Raw genomic sequence first — 27637 nt, 5'->3', positions numbered from 1 at the left:
TTTATTTAAAAACAATGAAAAAAAATGTTTATAGCAATATATTTACCATGACACAAAAAAAAAACTTGTCAGAATCTCACTTTATTTAGAAACAATGAAAAAATATATATTTATAGCAATACACTTACCAAAACTCGTTTACAAATTATTAAACACAAAACCAATAAAAATTGGGCGCGAACGTGTAGGGTGCGAACGGACTCTGGGTGCGAACGTGTAGGGTGCATAAGTGAAAGGGGGGCGAACGTGCATGGGGGCGAACGTGATTGGGCGCGAACGGACCCGGATTCATGACATCTGGCCAGATCACTTACAAGTGATAATATAGGTGGTCGGGTAGGCTTTCAAACTGGTTCACGATGTCTTTAAAAAATCACTTAAAAAGTGGTTCGAGTCGTCTTTATTATAGTTGTCTTTCAAACTGGACCAAATTGTATTTCAACCTAATCCGTGTGGTCTTGAATTGGTCCGAGTTGTCTTAAATTGGTCCGCGTTGGCTTGGGTACGACATGGCTTTGGCCCGAGTAAAATCATATATATATGCATTTTGTAACCTATAACTGAAGCAAAACAGTATGGCTTGCAGGAATTTTTCCTTTAAAGGAAAATTTAATGATGCTTTCAATTAGGATAATAGTCGTATCTATAGCTCCTTGTTGGCTGAATCATCATAAGGTCCGAGATTTATCGAAATAAAGTGAGGTTAAAGGTTGACAGACAATCATGAGGAAGGAGATAGGATTAACGTTAACATTCCTAATTTTTGCATTAGTTGTCCCTGTTACAGTTCAATACAAGCCCATTATATTTATGCATGGCATTATCGGGAGTCCTTCTGAGGCAGAATTTTTGATTTCTACTCTTAGTAAGGTAAAAACGCACAGTACAAAAACATACAATGATACATGTATACTGTTGAGGATACGGATCTGGGTCCGTTCGCCCTATTAACGTTCGTCCCTAGTTTAAATCGATTACTGATACTGAGTATTCGTTTGCTAAATTGTTTTCATCAATGTCACCATCCAAAAGGATATCATTAGGAATTATCATTATATTTTGAAATATCGATCTTATTATGCTAAAAAAAACAACAATTATAAATAAAGTTCAAAGTTCATGTTCTTTATTTCCAATTCTGGGCCTATACTTCGATTCGTCCAACTCGGGTTAGTAGAGTCTCGAGTTTACTCGACTGACAATCGAACCTTTTGAACCTACCTGTGCAACATCAACCCCCAGGGTTTGGGCAGGTTTAGTAGAGTTTCAAAATGGCGTCAAGAAGCTCCAGCAAAGAAAAGTATGATACAAATACATTTGTAACTAAAATTTTACCAAATACAGCCAGAGAAAGGGGCTGTTAGTGAAATTATTTTTTGTTTGTTTTTTGGAATGAAATAAATATTTTTCGTGGGTAAATACTGTCGGTGATGTTTATAAATAGAGCAGAGAAAAAAGATATCTTCGTGAATTTGAGTTGCTAAGAGTAAGATGTGAATGTATTACGACAATCCATTCTCTTTACTTACAACACGAGTTTTAAAATGAATGTAATGACCTGGAAATGATTAAATGATAAAAGTTCTTTAATTTAATAATGTTACAAATTTGAACATAAAGTTGTTTATTATCGAAGTCTATAAGAAGAAAATTAATTACTGCTGCTATATTTATATCCACCATTTTGAGAGACAACTCGAGAAGAGTTTTCACTTTGATTCGGGAAGGGTGCGCACATGATTAACACTGATTTTATAACTCTAGTCAACCCGAGTTGGACGAATCGAAGTAGGCCCAGGGCGCCGAAGGGACATAATGACAATAATACACAATACATTCTCATTCATAACACATAAAAATATATAAATATTATATAATAATGTATATCATAATATGATCTTAAACAATATCACAATATATTAACATATTACTAGTTATTATACATATATATTATTTTTTAAATTAGTTTATAGTTCTTCCATAGTCTCATATCTTTGATTTTACTGCCATGCCAGAGTGCCAACACAAACATTGTATTCAGTTTATCATAACAGAGGTCCACCTGGTCTCTTATCCAGAAAAGCAAGTTGAAGGAATAAATAATTCTTGTCACTGGAATGGAAAAGAGACCTAGACCAGAACGTTAAATCAAACGCATACTAAACAATGTATACTATAGTAGACTGAGTATTAAACAATGTATACTATAATAGGCAGAGAACTAAACAATGTATACTATAATAAGCAGAGAACTAAACAATGTATTCTATAATAGGCAGAGAATTAAACAATGTATACTATAATAGGTCGAAAATTAAACAATGTATACTATAATAGGCAGAGAACTAAACAATGTATTCTATAATAGGCAGAGAACTAAACAATGTATACTATAATCATGATAATAGGCAGAGAACTAAACAATGTATACTATAATAGGCCGAGAACTAAACAATGTATACTATAGTAGGCAGAGAACTAAACAAATGTATACTATAATAGGCAGAGAATTAAACAATGTATTCTATAATAGGCAGAGAACTAAACAATGTATACTATAATAGGTCGAGAACTAAACAATGTATACTATAATAAGCAGAGAACTAAACAATGTATTCTATAATAGGCAGAGAATTAAACAATGTATACTATAATAGGTCGAGAATTAAACAATGTATACTATAATAGGCCGAGAACTAAATAATGTATACTATAATAGGCCGAGAACTAAACAATGTATTCTATAATAGGCAGAGAACTAAACAATGTATTCTATAATAGGCCGAGAATTAAACAATGTATACTATATTAGGCAGAGAACTAAACAATGTATACTATACATGTAATAGGCAGAGAATTAAACAATGTATACTATAATAGGCAGAGAACTAAACAATGTATACTATAATAGGCAGAGAACTAAACAATGTATATTATGATAGGCAGAGAACTAAACAATGTATTCTATAATAGGCAGAGAACTAAACAATGTATTCTATAATAGGCAGAGAATTAAACAATGTATTCTATAATAGGCAGAGAACTAAACAATGTATTCTATAATAGGCCGAGAATTAAACAATGTATACTATAATAGGCAGAGAACTAAACAATGTATACTATAATAGGCAGAGAACTAAACAATGTATAATATAATAGGCAGAGAATTAAACAATATACTATAATAGGCAGAGAACTAAACAATGTATACTATAATAGGCAGAGAACTAAACAATGTATTCTATAATAGGCAGAGAATTAAACAATGTATTCTATAATAGGCAGAGAATTAAACCATGTATTCTATAATAGGCAGAGAATTAAACCATGTATTCTATAATAGGCAGAGAACTAAACAATGTATTCTATAATAGGCAGAGAACTAAACAATGTATACTATAATAGGCAGAGAACTAAACAATGTATTCTCTAATAGGCAGAGAATTAAACAATGTATACTATAATAGGCAGAGAATTAAACAATGTATACTATAGTAGGCAGAGAATTAAACAATGTATACTATAATAAGCCGAGAATTTAGTATAATCGAGTCAGATGTTTGTTTCAGTAATAAAAGAAAGTCATTAATAGAAATTTTAAACAAGTTAGGACTTCGATTGTCCCTATATTCCACCTGGGAATAGTATCTTGACAATATAATATCATGTCTTATTATACATGTAGGTATGTTAACAAAATACATACGTAGAAGATTTTACACAAGAGGTTTGATATTTATATTAGTAACCCTTCATTTCAGAATTTTAAGTTCTGTCTCTTATATACTTACACTTCATTGAGTTTAGACTCATTAATTTGATAGTCCTCTAAATTTGTACCAAAAGATATTGTATCATTTATGCTTCAGGTTCATCCAGGAACACAGATAACAGCAGTCAATGCCTTCAATAAAGAGAAAAGTTTTTCACCACTATGGGAACAAGTCAACAATATTACCAAGATAGTTCAACCTATAATGAACAGCAATCCAGATGGTGTCCATCTCATATGCTTTTCTCAAGGTTTGTTAGATCATATGTTTTTCTCAAGGTTTGTTAGAGCATACGTTTTTCTCAATGTTTGTTAGATCATATGTTTTTCTCAAGGTTTGTTAGAGCATATGTTTTTCTCAAGGTTAAATGTTAGATCATATGTTTTTCTCAAGGTTTGTTAGATCATATGTTTTTCTCAAGGTTTGTTAGAGCATATGTTTTTCTCAAGGTTTGTTAGATCATATGTTTTTCTCAAGGTTTGTTAGATCATATGTTTTTCTCAAGGTTTGTTAGATCATATGTTTTTCTCAAGGTTTGTTAGATCATATGTTTTTCTCAAGGTTTGTTAGAGCATACGTTTTTCTCAATGTTTGTTAGATCATATGTTTTTCTCAAGGTTTGTTAGAGCATATGTTTTTCTCAAGGTTAAATGTTAGATCATATGTTTTTCTCAAGGTTTGTTAGATCATATGTTTTTCTCAAGGTTTGTTAGAGCATATGTTTTTCTCAAGGTTTGTTAGAGCATATGTTTTTCTCAAGGTTTGTTAGAGCATATGTTTTTCTCAAGGTTTGTTAGAGTATATGTTTTTCTCAAGGTTTGTTAGATCATATGTTTTTCTCAAGGTTTGTTAGAGCATATGTTTTTCTCAAAGTTTGTTCATATGTTTTTCTCAAGGTTTGTTAGATCATATGTTTTTCTCAAGGTTCGTTAGAGCATATGTTTTTCTCAAAGTTTGTTAGAGCATATGTTTTTCTCAAGGTTTGTTAGAGCATATGTTTTTTCTCAAGGTTTGTTAGATTATCTATAGAATTTTGATGAGATGGAAACAAATCACTGACCAAATGAATTCTGGATTTTGAAATTTATTTATAGAAGAGTTAAAAAGAGATTTACTCAACACAACATATAGTTTTTGTTAAGAGTAATCACAAATTTTGCAAGTTGTCTTTTTATGGTAGGATTTCAACAAAATTGACATTTGATGTACATAGTAAATGATCCACAAGTCAAGAATAATCCTTTAGCCTGTTTAGTCACCATTTTCAAAATAATCCCAAAAAATATATATTTAAAGTGGTCATATTTCAACCAAATTTGAAAGAATTGAGAATGGAATCTACATAGAACAATACCTGAATTAAGTCTTGTTCTCCAAAGTTATTTTTCTAGATTTACGTATTTTTGTAAATTCCATATTGATTTTGATTTCAGGTGGTCTGATATGTAGAGGTTTGCTATCTGTATTGGAACATAATGTTGACACGTTTATAGCTTTAAGTTCACCATTAGCTGGTCAGTATGGTGGTAAGTAGGATACATTCTGTCAATGGCAAAGGAGGATGGGAACTGTATCTTTGCCATCTCACCTTTTATGACCAATAACTAAACTGGAATGGGTGATATTGTTTCCTGTGACTAAATGAAGGTCAAGTTTGATTTTCACAATTTTAGATTTTATCGTTGTTGAGTTGTAGACCTTTAAGTAGCGAAAAGTGATACTTAGAGCCTTGTGCGTGAAATAACTTGAAAACGCTTTGACGAAATCTTTTCAAATTTAGATATGTTGTTTCCTGTGACTAAATGAAGGTCAAGTTTGATTTTCACAATTTTAGCATTATATCGTTGTTGATTCAAAATCTATTTTATTTTTAAGTATTATGAATGAATAAATATTATGCAAGGTGTCATTCATATTTACATTTTATTTGACATTGGTGATCATGTTCACTTACATACCTACTTTCACTTTCTATTTATACTGGACATTGTATTAAACAAGTTTGGATTTGTTATTTATTTTCAGACACAGACTACCTGAAGGACTTTTTTCCATACTACCTCAAAGAAACCATATATAAGTAAGTTTTTGATATAATATATGGGGAACTAAATGTCTTTATAATATATTTACTAATAAACACTCGGATAGTTCGTTGTTTTTATGCCCCCACCCCCACCCCAGCCCCATAGCAGAGGGGGCATAAAGTTTAACCCTTGTTCGTCTGAACGTACGTCCGTCTGTCCGTACGTCCCAAGGTTGGTTTCCGTTCTCTAACTTTAGTTTGCTTCAACCAAATGTTATGAAACTTATACAAAATGCTTATTACCACAAAACACAGATCAAGTTTGAATTTTGGTGGTGTCACTTTAACCGTTCTAGAGTTATGCCCCTTTACAAATGGAAAAATTGCTGAATTTTTTGTTTCCGTTCTGTAACTTTAGTTTGCCTCAACTAAATGTTATGAAACTTATACACAATGCTTATTACCACAAAACACAGATCAAGATGGAATTTTGGTGGTGTCACTTTAACCATTCTAGAGTTGTGCCCCTTTATAAATGGAAAAATTGCTGAATTTTTTGTTTCTGTTCTCTAATTTTAGTTTGCCTCAACCAAATGTTATGATACTTATACACAATGCTTATTACCACAAAACACATATCAAGATGGAATTTTGGTGGTATCACTTTTACTGTTCTAGAGTTATGCCCCTTTACAAATGGAAAAATTGCTGAATTTTTCGTTTCTGTTCTCTAACTTAAGTTTGCCTCAACCAAATGTTATGAAACTTATACACAATACTTATTACCACAAAACTCAGATCAAGTACAAATTTGGGTAGCATCACTTCTAACGTTCTTCAGTTTTGTCCCTTTATAACTTTACATGATATGCAAGCGGGGCATCATCTGTGTCCCATGGATACATTCCCCATTTATTTTATTTTCTTAAATTCAATTTTACCTTTTAGATTATGTCACCGTTACTTCTAAGTTAAAGAGCATCATGTAATCTTGTGTAAATATGCATTTTTATTTCTTAACTTCCTTGTTCTCAGTATCTATAAGTAATAGGACCATCTAAACTTGTGTAGAGTTGTATCATTGGGAGGTGGTCAGTATCAAAGTAAAAGTATGGCATCAGAAATATTATTCATTGATCTAATAATTTAACTCACTTGGTGCCTCTAAGTTTGAGAATCATCTTATCAAATTTAAAAGAAGATATGCAAGTGGTGTAGATCAATATTCAGGCACAAAAAGGTCACTGGCCTATATTCCATGCTTCGTGAACTTTGATAAAATTTTACATCCAAGGTTATATCGCAGTGTCTTAATGTAGTAGGATCATCTTAACTTGTGATAAAATGGAACATGGGTAGTAGGTCACTCATTCACTCAAATACATAGAGGGCAGAATAAGAGGAATAATGTTTATTGAATTCTCAATACTTATCTAGCATTTTTGTGTAATGAACAGGGTTATGAAGGGTCATTTATTTAAAGAATTATAAATAGTGGTAAAAGTTTTCTTAATTTGCTTTTTATATTTTTGTGATCTTCACTACACTGTAAAAAATAAATTCTAATCTTTATAATGTGCAATGCATACCACATTTACTAGCTGTGTGTAATTTCAGTTCTACCTGATCAATGTATACTTTTATTATGATATTATGATAACTTTAGAAGTTTTAAATGATATTTCTGAAAGGTGACATAATACTGAATTCATTAGATTTATCATAAAATTGTAAGAGTGATCCCTCTTTCCTTGATATTACAGATACTTCTACACAAAGAATGGACAGAAATGGTCTGTAGCAAATTACTGGAGAGGTATATATACATATAATAACACTAAATATGTTCTTCAATAATATTGATGTTAATGGTCTATTAGTTCAGTATTTATACCCTGCCACCAAAAGCTGATGATATATAGTGTAAAGTGAGCTAAAGAAGTTGCTTACATCCATGTCCTTTGGTCTCTGTGGATAATTGTCTCATTGGCAGTTATACCTTATCTCCTTATAATTGTCCACACTGCTGTTCTTTTGTTCATTTATATTATAATCTATCTTTTCATCAAAATACTATGACTAGGTTATGTTAAGTGATGCCACAGTTGATGTATTCCAACATAACTTGAATTTATACTGTATAATATAACAGTAGTTGAGTGCTTGTTTAAGCCTGTAATACTGTATTCATTCAATTTGTCTTTTCCAATAGATCAAATTTGATCTATTGCTTTCACTTTATGTCCATCATCCAAAAAAAAATTAAAAAATCTTCTTTGGGCTAATTGAAATCAAATTTGGCCTGCTTGCAACCTGAATGGATCTATGTCAAAAAGTATTTCCAATGACCTATAGTCATGATATCAATATTGCCCTTAATAGTAAAATTCAATACGGCTACTCAGTTATGAAACTATTCCACATTTGCAGGTTGTGCTAAACCTGTTTAAATGACTCAGTAAAACAGTTGAGAGTCATCCAAGAGAATCCAACATTTTAAGAAATGGCAAGCCACCTTCTTAAGTTCCTCAAATAATATGGTGAAAGGATTTCAACAGTGAAATCTAGGAAAACATACAAACAGTAAAAAAAAATAAAATAATGATTAACCTAGAACTTTAAAACCTGTCTAAGGACAAATATGCACAAGTCTTAGAAGAGAAAATGGAAGCAACAAAAGGCATTTATGGACTTACATCTAGTGTTAATGTTATGATACTCTTGTTATGATACTCAGTATAATATAAACAAATATATTTTTGAATATATGTATGTATTTATAGATACCCACATGATACTCAGTATAATATAAACATTTTTTTATTTTTAAATCTTGGTATGTTTTACAGATCCCCACCATACAGATCTGTATCACCAGTTTTCATCTTACTTATACAAGCTTGATAGCGGACAGAATTCAAGTAAGTAATAAAACTTGTGGGATATATTTTAATGAAACAGCAACATATCTACAAATGTAATGTTTGACCACCAACAACCAGTTATGCTTTTAAGCTCAGGGCTCAACATTACTGTTTGTCCGATTGTCCGGGACAAGTGGATATAGGCGTCGGACAAGTAGAATCACCATATTAGTTGTCTGACGGGACAACTGAAAAATCCATGATATAAAACTTTCAGGACTAACGTATACAAATGCCTAAAACATGAGCTATTTTTATACGACCGCAATCATATAATGGTATCACGTCGTTGGCGTCAGCGGCATCCGAGGACATTTGGTTTCCGGACAATAACTTTAGTTTAAGTGTATGGATCTTAATTTGTACCACATTTTACAAAAAGAAAATTTCTTCAAAATTAATTTTTTTCCCTCAAGGGTTAAAAAAAATAAAATTGGGGGGGGGGGGGGGGGGGGGTAAAAAAAAAATTCTGGGGGGGGGGGGGTCAATTTTTTTCCCCTCAAGATTTAAGAAATTGTCAATTTTCCAAAGAAAAAAGTTGGGGGTCACAATTTATTTTGCTAATTCTTTGTATATAGTCTGAAAAGTATTGCACAACAGCAAGAAATCTTCAATTGAATATGAATTCAAATCATACATTTGGATTCTGGACAATAACTTTAGTTTAAGTGTATGGATCTCTATGAAATTTAACCAAAAGGTTCAATACCACAAAAGGAAGGTTGGGATTGTTTTTGGGGGTGATGGTCCCAACCGTTTTTGAATTAGGGGCCAAAAAGTGGCCAAAACAAGCATTTTTCTAGTTTCAGGACAATAACTTGTGTATAAGTATTTTGATTGCTCTGAAATTGTACCAAAAGGTTCAATACCACAAGTAGAAGGTTGGGATTCATTTTTGGGGTAATTGCCCAAACCGTTCAGGAATTAGGTGCCAAAAAGGGTCTAAAACAAGCATTTTTCTAGTTTTCACCAATAACTTGTGTTTAGGTGTATGGATGTCTCTTAATTTGTACCACATTTTACAAAAAGAAAATTTCTTCAAAATTAATTTTTTCTATAATGTGTCAAATATTTAATTACAATCCAAATTCAGACCTGTATCAAGCTTGAATATTGTGTCCATTTTTGACCCAACTGTTCAGGGTTGGACCTCTGTGGTCTTATCCAGCTGCGCTTGGCGAAGCAGTTTATTGGTTATTTATTGATCATACGAAATGATCGAAAATCTAAATTCATTGATTTAATCAGGGGAATATCAGTAAGGGGAGGGAAATCAATAACAAAACATGTTAACGGACAGAAGCTTTCATATCAAAAGAGATAAGTCCAGAGAGATCAGGGTCGTTAGAATAGGGTTAATATGTTGTAATCAGTTGGGATTCACAAGGTATTTCTATACAGGTGTTGATTGTTTACCTGCGAGACGGAATCAAAGTAAAAATTAATTTAAGAAAATCCGGATTCATTGTAGCAGCAGCACCCATATGAATACAGAATAGATTGGTTCGACTGCATCAATGATGATCATTAATTAAATTGAAGTATATTATGTTAGTCTATAATTTGTTTTATATTATTCACATAAGCTGCATGAGGTACAAATGTACCTACAGTTTATCCAAGGGATTGTTGAATTATTTAAATTCCAGAAGATAGTTAATGTAGGAAGTAATGGAGGCAGATAAATAATTGTTTGGTCAGTCCATAATAATGCTGGTATTCATAAAAGTAATTAACAAAATTAATTTTTCAGACTACAGAAATAACTTTCTACGTTTAAAGAAGCTGGTATTGATAGGAGGTCCTGATGATGGAGTTATAACTCCATGGCAGTCTAGGTTTGTATTGTTATTGTATTCTTCATAAAATAATAAAATTGAGAATGGAAATGGGGAACGTGTCAAAGATACAACAACCCGACCAAAGAGCAGAAAACAGCCCAAGGCCACCAATGGATATAAGCACTGAAAAAAACTTGTCACTGTACATTAACTAGATCTAAAATATAAACATTATAATGTCAATGAGTAAAAATATCCTCCTGTACCATGTGTCTGTTAGAAGTAGCTGTTGTTCAATCTGACAGAAAAAAAGTAGTATCTTATGAATGTTTGGGTCTGTTTTAATTATCTTTTTCATATTATCAGATCAGTTGGTTTGTTTTCATTAAAAACTACAAAAGTGCATATTGAATATGAAAATTTTCATTAGGATATTGCAGAAAATATTTTCTTCTTCAGAATATTTGGCCAAAATGAGCAAGTGTTCACCATTTTTCAAATAAAAGAAGAAATAACTGTACCATTTTTTTCATTTTTACCTACTAACTTGAAAATTATAACAGATAGGGAGAAACTTTATATACCAAAAATGATAAGCAAGGCAAGCTCTACAAATAAATTTTACATGATTGAAATTGTCAGACAACTTCTTATTTGAGTTATTGCTCTTTAATGATGATTTTTACCATTTTTTTTGCCTGTTTGCCCAATATCTTTATAAAAAGTGTAACAGATAGATAGAAACTTAAAATAAGTACAAATGATCAGCAAGACAAGATCTACAATAAGTCCAATGGCCAAAATCGTCAGTCTGCTCCTTATTAGAGTTATTGCTCCTATTTTAATGTTTTGCCTAATATCTTGAATGCTATAAAATATAGGTAGACCATTTAAAAAGCAAAAATTATCAACAAGAAAAGATCTACAAATAAGTCAAATTTTGCCCAAATCATTAGTAGACTCTTCATAGGAAGGATTTCCCTTAAATGACGATTCGTTTACCCTTTTTGTTTGTGTTTTAGACCCCAACATAAAGAGCCTGTACTTTTTAATGGTCGGGTAAAAGCTAGATATTTACTTGACCAAATCCTTAGTAAAAAAAAATATTATTTTTCACATCATGGAATTACTGAATACAGTTAATTGAGTACAAATGTATAAGTATTAGTACTGATAACATAAGGCAATGAAATCATACATGTAATAATTGCTAGTATATGTGTAACTGTATGTACAACAAGATATTAACAGTAATTGATCAATAAATATGACAATGATCATACTCAGGACTTATAATATAAGTACTTTTCGACCTTCATTGTTCAAACAATGAACCATTTTTGTAGTCACAGATGTTGACGTTTTTTATGCCCCCGCCGTAGGGGAGGGGGCATTAAGTTTTACCCTTGTCCATCTGTACATCCGTCCGTACGTCCCGAAAGTTGGTTTCTGTTCTCTAACTTTAGTTTGCCTCAACCAAATGTTATACACAATGCTTATTACCACAAAACACAGATCAAGTTTGAATTTTGGTGGCTTCAATTTAACCATTATAGAGTTATGCCCCTTTACGAATAAAAAAAAAAAGGCTGAATTTTTCGTTTCTGTTCTCTAACTTAAGTTAGCCTCTACCAAATGCTATGAAACTCATACACAATGCTTATTACCACAAAATACAGATCAATTTTAAATTTTGGGGGTGTCACTTTTATTGTTCTAGAGTTATGCCCCTTTTCAAATGGAAAAATTGCTAAATTTTTTGTTTCCGTTTTCTGACTTTAGTTTGCCTCAACCAAATGCTATAAAATTTATACACAATGCTTATTATCACAAAGTACAGATCAAGTTTGACTTTTTGGTGGTGTCACTTTAACTGTTCTAGAGTTATGTCCCTTTACAAATGGAAAAATTGCTGAATTTTTTGTTTCCGTTCTCTAACTTAAGTTAGCCTCAACCAAATGTTATTAAACTTATACACAATGCTAAGTTATTACAAAATACAGATCAAGTTTGAATTTTGGGGGTGTCACTCTAACTGTTCTAGAGTTATGCCCCTTTACAAATGGAAAAATTACTGAATTTTTTGTTTTCGTTCTTTTACTTAATTTAGCCGCAACCAAATGTTATGAAACTTATACACGATTCTTATTACTAAAAAATACAGATCCAGTTTGTTTTTTTGGGGTGTCACTCTTATTGTTCTAGAGTCATGCCTCTTTACAAATGGAAAAAATTGCTGAATTTTTGTTTCCGTTTTCTTACTTAAGTTTGCCTCAACCAAATGTTATGAAACTTATACACAATTGTTACTACCACAAAACTCAGATCAAATACAAATTTGGGTAGTGTCACTATTACCGTTTTTCAGTTATGTCCCTTTATAACTTTATATGATAGACAAGTGGGGGCATCATCTGTGTCCCATGGACACTTTCCCCATTTATTTTTTTAATATCATTTGGTTTGTAATAATAAAATTAATGTAAAACATCCTGAGTAAACTTTTAAAACATTTGAGACCTAATACCGTAAATTGGGTTATTTTGGTTGTAGTATTATTTTGGTTTATTTGGTGCCTCAAAAGAAAGTGCCAAAATTAAACACACGAAAATAAATCAACACTAAAAATTGAAACGCCAAAATCGTGCACCGGCACGACAATATCGTAATGTTAATTGTTGGGGAAAATATTTTATGTTATTATATCTTTCCTACAATTCTATACATAGCCAAATTTGCAAATAGATACCTGGTATAATTTGACAACAACGCTATATAATGTTTACCTAATTGTCAATTTTCTGAAATTGTTAAGAAAACACAACATGAATTTCTATTCACACATGTCATAAATATGCCAGGCTATTACTGATTACATGCCTTTATTGGTAATTGGAATATCAAAACTCTTTGTAATCCTTTATCTTCAATTAATTAGAGGCATAAGGATTAAAATTTAAATACTTGATCATCAATAGATTAACATGTACTGCAATAGAGATGATTAAAATTTATTTCATATGATATTTGTAAAAACTAAATAATCTATTTGAAAAGTGATTTTAATGTTTAAGATTTTATTTCATATTTTCTTTCAGCTTTGAACCACGTTATACAGAATTATTTGCAATTGCATCCGTATCTGATATCCTTCAATAAGTTAACTTTGTCGTGTTTCTAGTTTGAGAAATTCAATGATACTTTGTCAATAAACGGGTTAATAAAGGCAAATATGAATGAGCTTGCTCACTTCTGTTGTTCCAAAATTAAACATATCAATTGGATGAAGCACCAAAATTACACACAACAAAATAAAACACATGCCCTTTTTGTCCCTCTCTGTCTGTCTTTGTCAGTTAGTCTGTCTGTTTGTCCCTCCCTGTCTGTCTTTGTAAGTTAGTCTGTCTGTTTGTCCCTCCCTCTGTCTGTCTGTCTTTGTCAGTTAGTTTGTCTGTTTGTCCCTCCCTCTGTCTGTCTTTGTCAGTTAGTCTGTCTGTTTGTCCATCCCTCTGTCTGTCTTTGTCAGTAAGTCTGTCTGTTTGTCCCTCCCTCTGTCTGTCTTTGTCAGTTAGTCTGTCTGTTTGTCCCTCCCTCTGTCTGTCTTTGTCAGTGAGTCTGTCTTAGTCTGTCTCTCGGTCCCCCCTTTCTGTCTGTCTTTGTCAGTAAGTCTGTCTGTTTGTCCCTCCCTCTGTCTGTCTTTGTCAGTAAGTCTATCTGTTTGTCCATCCCTCTGTCTGTCTTTGTCAGTTAATCTGTCTGTTTGTCCCTCCCTCTGTCTGTCTTTGTCAGTGAGTCTGTCTGTTTGTCCATCCCTCTGTCTGTCTTTGTCAGTAAGTCTATCTGTTTGTCCATCCCTCTGTCTGTCTCTGTCAGTTAGTCTGTCTCTCTGTCCCCCCTCTGTCTGTTTTTCTCAGTGAGTCTGTCTGTTTGTCCCTCCCTTATCAGGTCAAAATTTTGTTTTAAGGTTGTTTACCATTAAGTTGTGATCACGTCAGCTTGAAACTCTAAAATACACATCACTTTGATGACCCAGATTTCAAAGTTCACTGAACATGGAAATGTATCAGGTTAGATTTTTAGTATAGGGAAAAAAGTAGTATTACATTTTCCCGCCTTTAGGTTGGCCTTTTGTGTACCCAAGGCAGGTGAAGGAACTTATGAATGCTGCGATTTGATGTAAGGGTACAATATATTTTTTTATTTATCTATGCATAACTGCAATGTGTATATTTACAATTTTACAATATAAATTTTGAAACCCAGTGAAATATTTTCTTGAGAATTATTCGAAATGACTTCAAAAATTTCATAAATTTGATGTAAAATGACGGTGTGCATGGATAACATAAACAAGCTCTGTTGGAAGATGGTCATGATACTATTTGACTTCAATTTCTAAAACAGAATGATAATGTACTAATACTACACATTACTGTTTTGTCCAGATTTTTATTATAAAAAGTGGTAAATTTAGAAAATGTTAGTATTCTCGACTATGGCAGAATAAATACTACCGTTTTCCCAAAAAGGTAATTTAAAATTAAGTCGTGGTCACAACAACTTAAACTAAAGTAGACATTTCATTATGATGTGATCTTTTTATTATAATGCAAAATAATGGTTTTGACCCTGATTTTGTGGTTCACCAAACATGGAAATGTGATAGTGATAGTGACACTTATTCTTGTTTTTGTCTTGCCTCAAAGATGTTTTTGTCAGTTGTGGCTACACTGTCAATAATTTTTTAAAGTTTGTGATACAACCAGTTTAAGGGGAAGAACTAATGGTATTTCAATGATATTTGTATGCATTTGTATTAGCATTAGCACATTTCATTATCTTGGAAATTTTTTGGCCCTGTTCCCTCAGTCATGGTCTATTGACTTTGAAATGGCTGCGTCAGTGTTGTCAACATTTAGATAAAGTTTTTTTTATATCAATAACTTTGTCAAACCTTCATGGAATTTTTTATGGAATTTGGACAGAAGCTTGTTTATGACCAAAAGACAGTATCCAGAGCAAAATTTTGAAAACATTTATTTTCATTTTTCCATGTTTTACTAATAAGTGGACTTTTTTTTTACAGTTAACTTTCCAATTCAGTCTAAGGTTAAGTTTTTCAGTCATCAATAACTTTGTTAAACCTTCATGAATTTTTAATGAAATTCGGACATAATCTTGTTTTAGACCAATAGACAGTATCCAGGGTAAAATTTTAAAAATATCTAATAGTATTTTCTTTCTTCCTGTTTTACTGATAAATGGACTTAATTTTTTTGTCGAGCCTGCGACTTTTGTCGCAGAAAGCTCGATATAGGCAGCGGTGGCGTTAACTTACTTCTTAAAAACTTAATATTTCAGAAGGTAGAATACCTGGATGCTTCATACTTTGTACATAGATGCCTTAATTATGATATGAAGTTTTGCTGTCATATGTCCATTGTCCTTGACCTCATTTTCATGGTTCAGTGACTACTTGAAAAAAAAAGTTAAAATTTTTTGTAATGTTATTTCTCTCTTATTATGAGTAATAGGATAACTATATTTGGTATGTGCGTACCTTGCAAGGTCTTCGTGCCTGTCAGACAGTTTTCACTTGACCTCGACCTCATTTCATGGATCAGTGAACAAGGTTAAGTTTTCGTGGTCAAGTACATATATCAGATACTATAAGCAATAGGTCTACTATATTTGGTGTATGTAATGATTGTAAGGATGTCCAACTGGCAGGTGTCATCTGACCTTGACCTCATTTTCATGTTTCAGTTGTAATAGTTTAGTTTTTGTGTTTTGGTCTGTTTTTCTAATACTGTATGCAATAGGTTAACTATATTTGGTGTATGGAAATACTTTATGATGTACATGTCAGTCTGGCAGGTTTTATTTGACCTTGTCCTCATTTTCATGGTTCTTTGCTCAATGTTAAGTTTTTGTGTTTTGGTCTGTTTTTCTAATACTGTATGCAGTAGGTCAACTATATTTGGTGTATGGAAATATTTTATGATGAACATGTCAGTCTGGCAGGTTTTATTTGATCTTGACCTTCATTGCTCAATGTTAAGTTTTTTGTGTTTTGGTCTGTTTTTCTAATACTGTATGCAATAGGTCAATTATATTTGGTGTATGGAAATATTTAACGATGTACATGTCAGTCTCGCAGTTTTTTTTTATACCTTGACCTCATTTTCATGGTTCATTGCTCAATGTTAAGTTTTTGTGTTTTGGTCTGTTTTTCTAATACTGTATATAACAGGTCAACTATATTTGGTGTATGGAAATATTTTACGATGTATATATCAGTCTGGCAGGTTTTATTTGACCTTGACCTCCTTTTCATGGTTCATTGCTTATGTTAAGTTTTTGTGTTTTGGTCTGTTTTTCTTAAACTTTAAGCAATAGGTCAACTATATTTGGTGTATGGAATGATTGTAAGGTGTATATGTCTGTCTGGCAGGTATCATCTGACCTTGACCTCATGTTCAGTTTGGGATTAAATTTTTATGACATTACAAATTTGTAAACCTTCATGGATTGTTAAAAACTTGGACAGAAGCTAATCTTAGACATCAATAAATAGCATTTAAAGAAAAAGTTTGCTTTTTAAAAAAACTGTATTTTACTGATGAATGGACTGTTCACAGTCAACATTACACTTTTACACTGACAGCAGTAATTGCAGGCGATACACAAGGTTACAGGGAACCCGTAGAATTTTTTTTATTTGTTTGCTCAATATAAAGAGAAATTTATTATTGGAAATGTGACCTATGTTTCCAATTTGTGTGTGCAGGACACATGTTTCTCGATCCAGCATACTGAAGCAAAATACATAACATTTATTCCAAAAATAGCAACTATTGTCCTGTAAATATGTTAGATCTGTTGTGCTTTATTTAAAATGAGTTATATAGCTGTTATTCCATGAGTTAACTATATATCTAGATGTTGTGTTTCATTTAGTACTTTTGTATTCTATCTCTAAGCTATAAATATGTTTTAATAGACATAATATGGTGAGGAGGATGATGGGTTGGTGTTTAAGTCCCAGCGAGAAATAATTATATTACATGCATAACAGGACAAGAACATGTTAATGAAATATGAATTTATGAACCTTGCTTTGTAATAGACTCACATGTAGAGCCTAGTTCTCGAGGTAACAGTACAAAGGTGGATAATGTTTTCCTCCCCAGACACATTATTCTGACTGAAGCTACCAGTCTGTTCTTACTCCCAAATGCAGCATGCTTGGCCGAAAAACAGCAAATATCAATTTTCAAGTGTTTGGTTTGACATAGCAAGGAATCCAACACAAGACCTTCTGCTATGGAGTGGAGCACAACCACCAAGTTGATGATATGCATAATATGTAAGTTTTGGAGTTAAGTGTGGCGTCCATTTTGCTGAACTTGTATACATTATTGTTTAGAGGCCAGCTGAAGCCTTCCTCCAGGTGCGGAATTTTCTCACTGGTTGAAGACCTATTGGTGGCTTTGGGCTGTTTTCTGCTCTTTGGTTGGGTTGTTGTCTCTTTGACACATTCCTTGTTTCCATTCACTTTTCTATGATGGATGATTTTGTGATAATGTCAGAATTATTACACATTTCCTGTCTTTTTTTTAGTACTGGAAATAAAAAATTTGCACCAAATTAGTAATTAAAAAAATAGAAAGAAAAATAAATTCGAACAGTGGCAGCAAAATGTTTTTGAGATAGACTTGTTTATGATAGATAAAATAGATTGGAATTATTTTTGCTGAATGAAGTGAGAAACCTATTAATGTTTGCAAAATAGGTGTCTTGTAATATCCATAGTTTTTCTTGTCAACTTAGTTTTTATACGCCCATTTACGGGACGTATTATGGTATACCGTTGTCCGTCCATCTGTCTGTCTGTTCGTCTGTCTGTCTGTCTGTCGTCAACATGTCGGACAATAACTCAAAAATGCTTTAACCAATTTGCATGAAACTTTGGTGAATTGTTTATATCTATTGACGTGAGCTCCCTTTAGATTTTTATAAATTTTAGATTTTAGGTTTCCGAGTTATGGGGTTTTATTTGTTAAAAAAAGGGGGATTTTCCAGTTTTCGGACAATAACTCAAATACGCTTTAACCAATTTGCAAGAAACTTTGGTGAATTGTTTATATCTATTGATGTGAGCTTCCTTTTGATTTTTATGAATTTTAGATTTTACGTTTCTAAGTTACAGGATTTTATTTATAAAAAAGGGGTGATTTTCCAGTTTTCAGACAATAATTCAAAAATGCTTTGAGCAGTTTTCATGAAACTTTGGTGAATTATTTATATCTATTGACGTAAAGGGCCCTTTTGATTTTTATAAATTTTAGATTTTACATTTCCGAGTTATGGGTTATTAATAAAAAAAGGGGTGATTTTCAAGTTTTCGGACAATAACTCAAAAGTGCTTTGAGTTAACTTTGGTGACTGGTTTATATCTATTAAAATAACATCCCTTTAGTTTTTTTATAAATTTCTGGCATGTCTGATATGATATTGAGAAGATATTGAACTTTATTCTTTGAAAAAGCGACGGGCGTATCATGCGCTCATGGCACAGCTATTTATTTATTTACCTGACATAAAATTGCTTTCCATTTCAGCCATTTTGGATTTTATGATGAAAATGAAAAAATCAAAGAAATGAGAAATCAAGAGGTTAGTTAAACAATTTAGAAATTTGAATGTTTAAAAAAACATGGCTTCAATAGTAGTATAGAGTTGCAATAGTTATTTATTGTTATGACATGTGTAAATATGTAGCAATAGTTATTTATTGTTATGACATGTGTAAATATGTACAAACTATAAAGATATAATATACAAGTAATATGAATACACCTGGCCCAATGAACCTATAAGTCACCTAGAATAATATTAAACAGGTTAATATTTTCACGTTCTACAATATTTCATGTGTGGGCATACTTTAGTAATTTGACTGAAAAGGGTAAAATGTTACAATATTAAAGATTTGCTAGAAATTCTGAAATATTTTATTTGTTTTTGTTTTAAATGTCAAATTGATTGGTGTTTACTGCCACTTTCAGCACTATTGTGCTATTCCGTGTTGGTCAGTTTTTATTGGTGGAGGAAGCAGGAGTGCCCAGAGAGAACCATGACCTTCGATAGGAAAATTGACAATCCTTGTTGATTAAGATTGGAGTCAAGTGCACCTGCCAAATGCGGGATTCAAACTCTAAACCTCAGTGTTGACTGGCTAGTGATACAGTAGTTTGACTACTTAGACCACTTGCCCACCGATGTCCCCTGTAAAATTAGGAAACTTCATATGATAGTTCAATGCATTTGAATGAACTGGTGATAAGTGGAGGGGGCATTAAGGTTTACCCTTGTCTGTCTGTACTTCAGTCCTTACGTACCTCCCCAAATTGGTTTCCGTTCTCTAACTTGAGTCTGCCTTAACCCAATGTTATGAAACTTATACACAATGCTTATTATCACAAAAATTAGATCAAGTTTGAATTTGGGTGGTGTCACTTTGGAGTTATGCCCCTTCATAAATGGAAAAAATGCTGAATTTTTTGTTTCCGTTCTCTAACTTTAGTTTGCCTCAACTAAATGATATGAAACTAATACATAATACTTATTACCACAAAACACAGATCAATTTCGATTTTCGGTGGCATCACTTTTACAGTTCTCTTCTTATGTCCCTTTATAATGATATATGCAGACGGGTTCATCATCTGTGTCCCATGGACACATTTTCCATTTATTTTCTATCAATAATTGGAAAGAAGTTTTGTTTTTAATATTTTAGAGATAAACCAGGCTCATGTGTAATCAAAAAGTATAACAAGTTTGTATTCTTTACATGTTGATTGCTAGGTATAAATAAAGAGTACTAATTGGGTAGTTAGCATTCAAATCAATGTAAGATTATCATAATCAAGTACATCTAAAGTAGGAATAAATCACCAGTAGTCAATATTGTATATTTCTTAATTTCAAACTTTATGTTTCTTTCAGTATTTTTTAAATGATACATTTGGATTGAAGGAATTAGATGGTAGAGGAGCAATAGATACATACATTATACCTGGAGTAGAACATGTTTACTGGTACAGAAATACAACTGTGTTCAACAAGTACATTGAACCATACTTAACATAGTACAAGGAGCAGAGAACACTGCATTGATTTATTTCTTTTTAGACAAAAGTGGAAGTTTTATATACATTAAATAATAGTTGCCAGAAGACATCTTTCAAACTTTTTACCTATCTGCATCTGCAATAAATCATTTCCTTTTTTATAATTTATAAAGGTTTTATGCACAGTAGGTATGTAAATTCTATGTTCCCACAGAACCATGGAATCATTTCAATTATTAAAATAAAACGTGAAACTTACTTATTGTTTAAAATTTTAATCAAATTAATTTGTAACATCAACATATACATTTTATTTATAATGAATTAAATAAACAGTATTGATTAAATATTTACGTTGCAGTTATGCCTATCTGAAAAAGATGGTATTAAAAATAATGTCTATCATTTAGTGGATAGATTCTTTAAAAAATGGTAAGTTGTCCTGTTACCCATGAAATATCACATGACAATCTGTATGCTGGAGATCTCATTTTTGTTGGTTAGTTGATGGGTTCAATTTCTAAGACTGTCCCCCATGAACCCTTCTGTGCCTGTAAGGAAAATAATGAAAAATAGGTCTTAAGAAAATTTACTAGGAATTTCTGACGGCAACTATTATTTGACCAATATTTTTAAATCATAGATTGAATTAAATCCATACTTTTTTTTAATTAAAGAATGGCAATTAGGATTGAGAATGATACTCGAAAATGATTTAAGGGCATATGATACAGTAGGAGGCCAGGGAAGGTAATGTCTCTTATGGAATAATGGAAAACGATAAATTTCAAAAGCTGTCATAGGAACTCCCGATTTTTCTTGGCTGGATGAATATGCACTAACTTCGGAATGCTGTATAAAAATTTTAAAAATACACAATGCCAAATTATTTTCTGTCTATTTTTTTAATTGCTAGTCAAAATCCTTTATTGCAATATTAGATACTTAATTTAAAATATTTTGAATTTTAATTCACTTATAATTTGTTAATATATTAAATGCCTGCCAAATTAGAAGGTTTTGTAGAAATCTGGAAGAGAGGAACATGTATGTTCTTGTTTAAAGTTATGATATTTTTCTAAAAAATTGCAAAAAATTGGAAATTCCCAAATCTTTCAGCAAAAAAACTATGAAAGTGAGTCATGAGGTTATATTTTTCTTGTTTATTTGAAAAGTACATTCATGCATGAACATTGACTGTTTCCATATTTCAGGAGGATAAAACAATGTCATATCTTTACTGTATCTTATCTACTTAATAGTCAGTACTGAGATTATCAAATCTATACAAAAACTGTTCAAATGTATTACTTATATTTATTTATAGAATTTATTGAACAATGTCTTTGTGTATTAATGGATGTAGCTAATGTTTCACCTCAGTCAAAATGGTTTTAAAAGCCTAAAGAGAATGCTTGAAATAAAAGTAGAATAATTGTCTTTAATTAGAATACACATTGAGGTCAGTCTTTAACATGAGGGATTGTGTTTACCAATTTTAGGTAGTTCTAAAACATTGCAAGAAAACATCAATGGTGATTTGTACAGAAGTAGTCTGATATATTGAATTTATTCTTGAATTTAATTTTACATCAGCTAGAATGTTTGATATTATACAGTTGCTCATAGTGTTATAAATTATACTTGCTAATTCAGGTCAACAAAGTTGATTGACTTATGGTACCCTTAGCAACCAGACTGTTGCTATTTCTGTAGCAATAGCCATTTCCAATAAAACAATTGACCTATATTCCTGTAACTTGTTGTGAAGTTACTTCTAGTATAGTCAACCACATCCCTTATATTTGTCATACTTTATTCATATTTCATTTTCATTGGTTTTTGTCTCGCCTTGACGGAGTCAAAAAGCGAGACAAAGGTATGCTGTTTCTGGCGTCAGCGGTGTCAACAATGTATTAGTTTGTGATTAGGTCTAATTCATGGTGAACCACTAGTGGTAGGTCAATGATATTTGGTATGCAGTTGTATTAGCATTGGCACATCTCATTACCATGGAGATTATTTGGCCCTGCTCCCTTAGTCAAGGTCTATTGACTTTGAAACTTTTCATAGTTTACATGTATTAGTTTGTGATTAGGTCAATTTATGGGGAACCACTAGTGGTAGATCAATGATATTTGGTATGCAGTTGTATAAGCATTGGCATATCTCATTTCCATGGAGATTATTTGGTTCCGCCCCCTTAGTCAAGGTCTATAGACTTTGAAAATTTTGCTAAGTTAACATGTATCAGTTTGTGATTAGGTCAGTTCAAGGGGAACCATAAGTGGTAGGCCAATGTTAATTGGTGTTCAGTTGTATAAGCATTAGCACATCTCATTTCCATGGGGAATATTTGGCCCCGCCCCCTCAGTCATGGTCTATTTACTTTGAATATTTGGCTTAGTTTACATGTATTAGTTTGTGATTAGATCAGTTTAAGATGAACTGCTAATGTTAAGTCAATGATATTTGGTATGCAAATTTATTGGCATTTGCAAGTATCGTTTCCATGGTGATTATATAGTCCCACATAGGTTTGTTTAAAGGGAACGATTTATAATAAGTCAATGGTATTTGGTATGCAGTTGTATTAGCATTGGCACATCTCATTCCATGGAGATTGTTTAGCCATGTACCTTCAGTCATGGTTTATCGACTTTGAATATTTGCATAACTTACATGTTAAAGTATTGCTATTTTAATTTCAACGTTTGCATTATCAAAATTACAAAAAGGCGAGACATATCTCTGTGATAACAGTTTATTTATATGCTAGACATTCATGGTAACCCTGATCTGCATTTTATGTTGCATTTACTTAGGTTGAGTTAATCTAATTTCACTTATCAGTGCCAATGTGTTACATTCTGGAATAAATCTTTCTCATTAACTGTCTCCTTTTCAATGAAGTGAGACCTATTGTTTTAGTAGTTTTTTGTCTTGTTTTTCTAGTTCTGGTTCTCATACATCCTTGTCAGGGTTCAACCTTATTTCATCTTATGACATTAAATTATTGATACATGTATTAAGTATGTTAAGAATGAAGGTGTATTACCATTGATATTAAGTTTGAAGGTGTATTACCATTGATATTAAGTTTGAAGGTGTATTACCATTGATATTAAGTTTGAAGGTGTATTACCTTTGATATTAGGTTTGAAGGTGTATTACCATTGATAGAAGGTTTGAAGATGTATTACCATTGATAGAAGGTTTGAAGATGTATTACCATTGATAGTAGGTTTGAAGGTGTATTACCATTGATAGGTTTGAAGATGTATTACCATTGATAGTAGGTTTGAAGGTGTATTACCATTGATAGTAGGTTTGAAGGTGTATTACCATTGATAGTAGGTTTGAAGGTGTGTTACCATTTATATTAAGCATGAACCTGTATTACCATAAGGGACCTTAGTGCAATGCCCAGTGGTCTAAGTAGTTAATCTACATTGATCACTAGCCGTTCTTAAACTGAGGTTTAAAGTTCCAAACCTTCTAGTGGTAGATACTTTGGACTAATCTTAATTGACAAGGAATGTGAGAGGTTTAAGGTTTCCTGGTGAAAGTCATATTTCTCTCTTGTTTTCCAGTTTCCTCCACCAATAAAAACTGACAGTCATGATATAGTCAAGAGTGAGGCATTATAAAACACCAACAATCAATTTATTTCAATATTATCATCAATTTCATGTAACCTTGACCTTTGACCTTTAGGTCAAAACAATTTATTATTAATGATATTTCTTTGACATAGGTGTTTGACATCATAAGAAGATGTGTTGCATACCATTCCAGATAACATCTGGACTGACCTTTAAAATTAAGATTAAGTAATTTAATTTTTTGGGAACTCTTATGTCCAGCCCAAAGACAATATTATTGTATGCTTTAGATTTTTACCCTGGGTTCATGTCCTGCCACCTCATGTAATATATTGTTAAATATTTAAAAATCGATTCAGATCCCCACCTCTTGATCATGTACATTCTTAATTGGCATTATAAGAACTTTTTAGTGAACCCTATTTTGTCCCTTGAGTATGCCCTTCCCCCCATATTATCATTAGTTGATTAGAGTCTGATGGCTGTGATAATACCTTTCTGATACAATCTATTGATAACATATATTTGTTATAAAGTCATATCATGAAAAGGTATAGGTTAAGATTGAATTTTATTCTGGTAGAGTAACGGTAATGTTTGCATAGTTGTGGCCCTAGGACATAGAAAGATACTTACAAATATTATTCTTGGGCATTTTTATTCGGCAATGCATGAATCATTTGCATAGATAGTTTGAGTGGCTTTCTGGTTGAGTAATTTTTGTGAAAATTGTTGCTTATGATATATAAAATTATTTGGTGTGATGCCCAGCACCTTCTATAATAATTTTATAACTGTTAAATTTATAAGAAAACAGTTTAGATTTCCACCCATTAGCCATTTTAATTTCAATGACAAGACCTTTTTAGTGCATCATTAATAAGGGGGGCTGTCATTACCTCCCATTCTATAATGTGTTTGTTGTGTCTTTCCTTTACTAGAGTGACTTCTGAGTGAAGAGGTGATATATGTACGAGTTAACTAAAACAGTTCCATAGTGTTAAATTGATTGGTGAGAATTTAGAGTTTTGGCTTAAGAATTACTATCTCCTGGTCATTTAACTAGGTATGCAGGAAGCATTTATTACAGCAGGAACTTATCACCTGTCAGGAGCACCCAAGTTTACCCTTCTTTTTAGGTGGGTACATGACAATGAATCTTTTAATTTACATTTTAGTTTTTTATGTACTGTTGCTTGTGTTGTATTCATTTTTAACAGTGGCGTTACTGACTAGAAATACTTAATTATCTGTTATGTAGATTTCTTGTTATTTTAGTTCTCTCTTCAATCACATATCAAGTTTAAATTATTGTATTATATGCTATTGAAATATTTATACTAGAAGTAACAGAAAGAAAAAAAAATCACAAAAAAAAATTTAAGCAAAGTGACTTGAATAAAAGAAATGTTCACAAAATTTTTTTTACCTGTACATATAATTTTAACACAAGTGTTTAGAGCGAGCACTGCCTTGTAAAAAAAAGACTGTTTCCATAGTCTCATTAACAAAACAGTGATGAATAAATAATCTTTCATCCCTATAATTCCTATGTAAATATGTTACAAGTTATAGTATAACATAATTTTAAACCAATTTTTAAGCTTCTCAAATATCAATTGAATATTTAACATTTGGTTTCGTTTTTTTGTAATTTTTTCTAGTATTTGTAATAATGAAGCAAGGAGAAACATTTACATGTTATATTCAATTTTGAATACAAACTGTATGTGAGCAACACCGGATATTGGTACTAGCTGAAGGGGAGAGAAGTTGTCAAATTTTGTAGTCGCAGTTAAGAATTCCAATTTTTTATGCATTTGCAATTATTTGCAAATGTCTAAAGATTTGTATAATGAAATATTGGGAATTGACCTGTTCCCCAAATCATTTAGGAATGTTAGACATCAGCGTTTATCTGGAGGTAAAAAAAAACCAAACACCATCTAGTACCGGAAAAAAGAGGCACTGATTACTTCAGTTCAAGAAAAGTTGCTGATTTAATGCATCTAAATGTTGGATATTTCTTTCCTATAATTCAATTATGACCCACTTTACAGTAAATACACAAGACCTTAATTTTCAAAAATTGTCTTTAAAATTATGTAAATCTTGAAGACAAAGTTTCGATAGTGTACAGCAACTTCTGTATTTATATGTACAGCAACTTGCATTTTACAACCTCTCTCAGCTTCAGATAGTACCGATTTCCAATGTTGCTCCCATACCCTTACAAAGTCATATCTATTTAATCGCCACTAATACAAAATAGTGCATAAATTGTTTTGATTTTTTTCTATTGAGTAAATTTTTGTGTACCACTTATTATAATTACTATTAGGCTTATTTTAATAAAAAAAAAAATTTTTCTTTATGGATGGAACTCCTGTTTTTATTTCATGTACATTATAGCTCAAGTAAGTTTGAAGTACATATAAAATTTTGAGACATGGAAACAAATTTATAACATTGCTTTCAGATCATGTACAAATTGTTTTTTTATGTTAGTATATTGTAAGAAAAATAATGAAAAAAAACAGTGATGCTAGTAATTATGGAACAAAATATTGTTGATTTTGCTCTGTATATTAAAAACATAAAACTTATTTATTGAAAGGCATTGTTATCATGCTTATAACAGAAATCTTGATACATTCCCAATATATTTTGTTATTTATTGATAAAAAAAATCTATTTTTATATATTTTATTGTAATGCTTAAAAATTGTTTGATCTCATTAAAGTTTGTGCCAAAGTTTAGTTTTGTTTATTGTTATAATTTCCAAATCACAAGGTTATTGTCCTGCCACAAATTGGCTTGGGTGGGTGATTTAGAAATTCTGATGTCCTTCAAACGTTGTTAGTACTCTTAACATTCTCATAGATTTTGATAATATTTATATCAACTATTTGGTTCAAATTCAAAATTCAGGGCTGATATTTTATTTTTTGGTGAGTTATGCCTGTGATAAGTGTTAATAATAAAGCAGTCATCATGGGGAAGATATGCCTGTGGAAGTATTTATACAAGCTGATATGGAAAATTTATATGGTAAGCACTTGCATGGCTTCATTTTTCATCAGAGTTTAATGAAATTTGTGTCAAAAGTTTATATCAGAAATATCACAGAACGGAATAAAAATCAGTGCTGATAAATAATTTTGGTTGAGTTATGACCCTTGAAATTGTATATAATCTGGTAAATTAAATTGTAAGTATTATTGCACCATCATTTCTCATTGATGTTGAATGAGAATCTTGTCAAATGTCAACATCAGTAATAGATCAGACAAATTGAATAGTCAGCAGTGTTCAATTTTTTTTCTTCAGTTTTCCTCTTGGAAATGTAAATAATATGAAAAAAATCAAACATGGAAGAGCTCTCACA

General features: G+C 31.7%; 1 protein-coding gene and 1 long non-coding RNA gene across 7 annotated transcripts; both read left to right on the top strand.

The window, feature by feature from the left end:
• The first annotated feature begins 530 nt into the window (after positions 1 to 530).
• LOC127730762 (lysosomal thioesterase PPT2-A-like) lies at positions 531 to 27008 on the top strand. Of its 2 annotated transcripts, XR_007995288.1 has the most exons (10): positions 531 to 870; positions 3870 to 4023; positions 5207 to 5299; positions 5799 to 5853; positions 7563 to 7615; positions 8649 to 8720; positions 10477 to 10561; positions 19129 to 19183; positions 20519 to 23829; positions 23914 to 27008. XR_007995288.1 is itself a non-coding variant. In XM_052239309.1 (9 exons), the coding sequence occupies exons 1-9, from the start codon at positions 724 to 726 to the stop codon at positions 20660 to 20662; spliced, it is 858 nt and encodes a 285-aa protein (XP_052095269.1). In that variant the 5' UTR covers positions 531 to 723; the 3' UTR covers positions 20663 to 27008. The 2 variants fall into 2 exon arrangements, 1 of the variants encoding a protein (XP_052095269.1); XM_052239309.1 differs by having other exon boundaries at positions 20519 to 27008.
• Positions 2186 to 3499, top strand: LOC127730764 (uncharacterized). 5 transcript variants are annotated; one of them, XR_007995292.1, is made up of 4 exons: positions 2186 to 2306; positions 2409 to 2564; positions 2627 to 2657; positions 3437 to 3499. It is a non-coding gene; the product is annotated as an uncharacterized LOC127730764 (long non-coding RNA). The 5 variants fall into 5 exon arrangements; XR_007995291.1 differs by lacking the exon at positions 3437 to 3499 and adding an exon at positions 3005 to 3167 and having other exon boundaries at positions 2534 to 2564; XR_007995293.1 differs by lacking the exon at positions 3437 to 3499 and adding an exon at positions 3067 to 3167.
• Positions 27009 to 27637: the final 629 nt, after the last annotated feature.

The sequence above is a fragment of the Mytilus californianus genome, unplaced genomic scaffold, assembly GCF_021869535.1.
Source record: "Mytilus californianus isolate M0D057914Y unplaced genomic scaffold, xbMytCali1.0.p SCAF_2, whole genome shotgun sequence".
NCBI lineage: Eukaryota > Metazoa > Mollusca > Bivalvia > Mytilida > Mytilidae > Mytilus > Mytilus californianus.
Note: the sequence above shows the minus strand (reverse complement) of the source record. Positions and strands in the feature narration are given on the sequence as shown.

Coding starts and splice junctions, on each gene's coding strand:
- LOC127730762 (XM_052239309.1), top strand. CDS start 724: ATGAGGAAGGAGATAGGATTAACGTTAACATTCCTAATTTTTGCATTA. Junction 871..3,869: donor TGATTTCTACTCTTAGTAAG/GTAAAAACGCAC, acceptor TTTATGCTTCAG/GTTCATCCAGGAACACAGAT. Junction 10,562..19,128: donor ATAACTCCATGGCAGTCTAG/GTTTGTATTGTT, acceptor TTTCCATTTCAG/CCATTTTGGATTTTATGATG.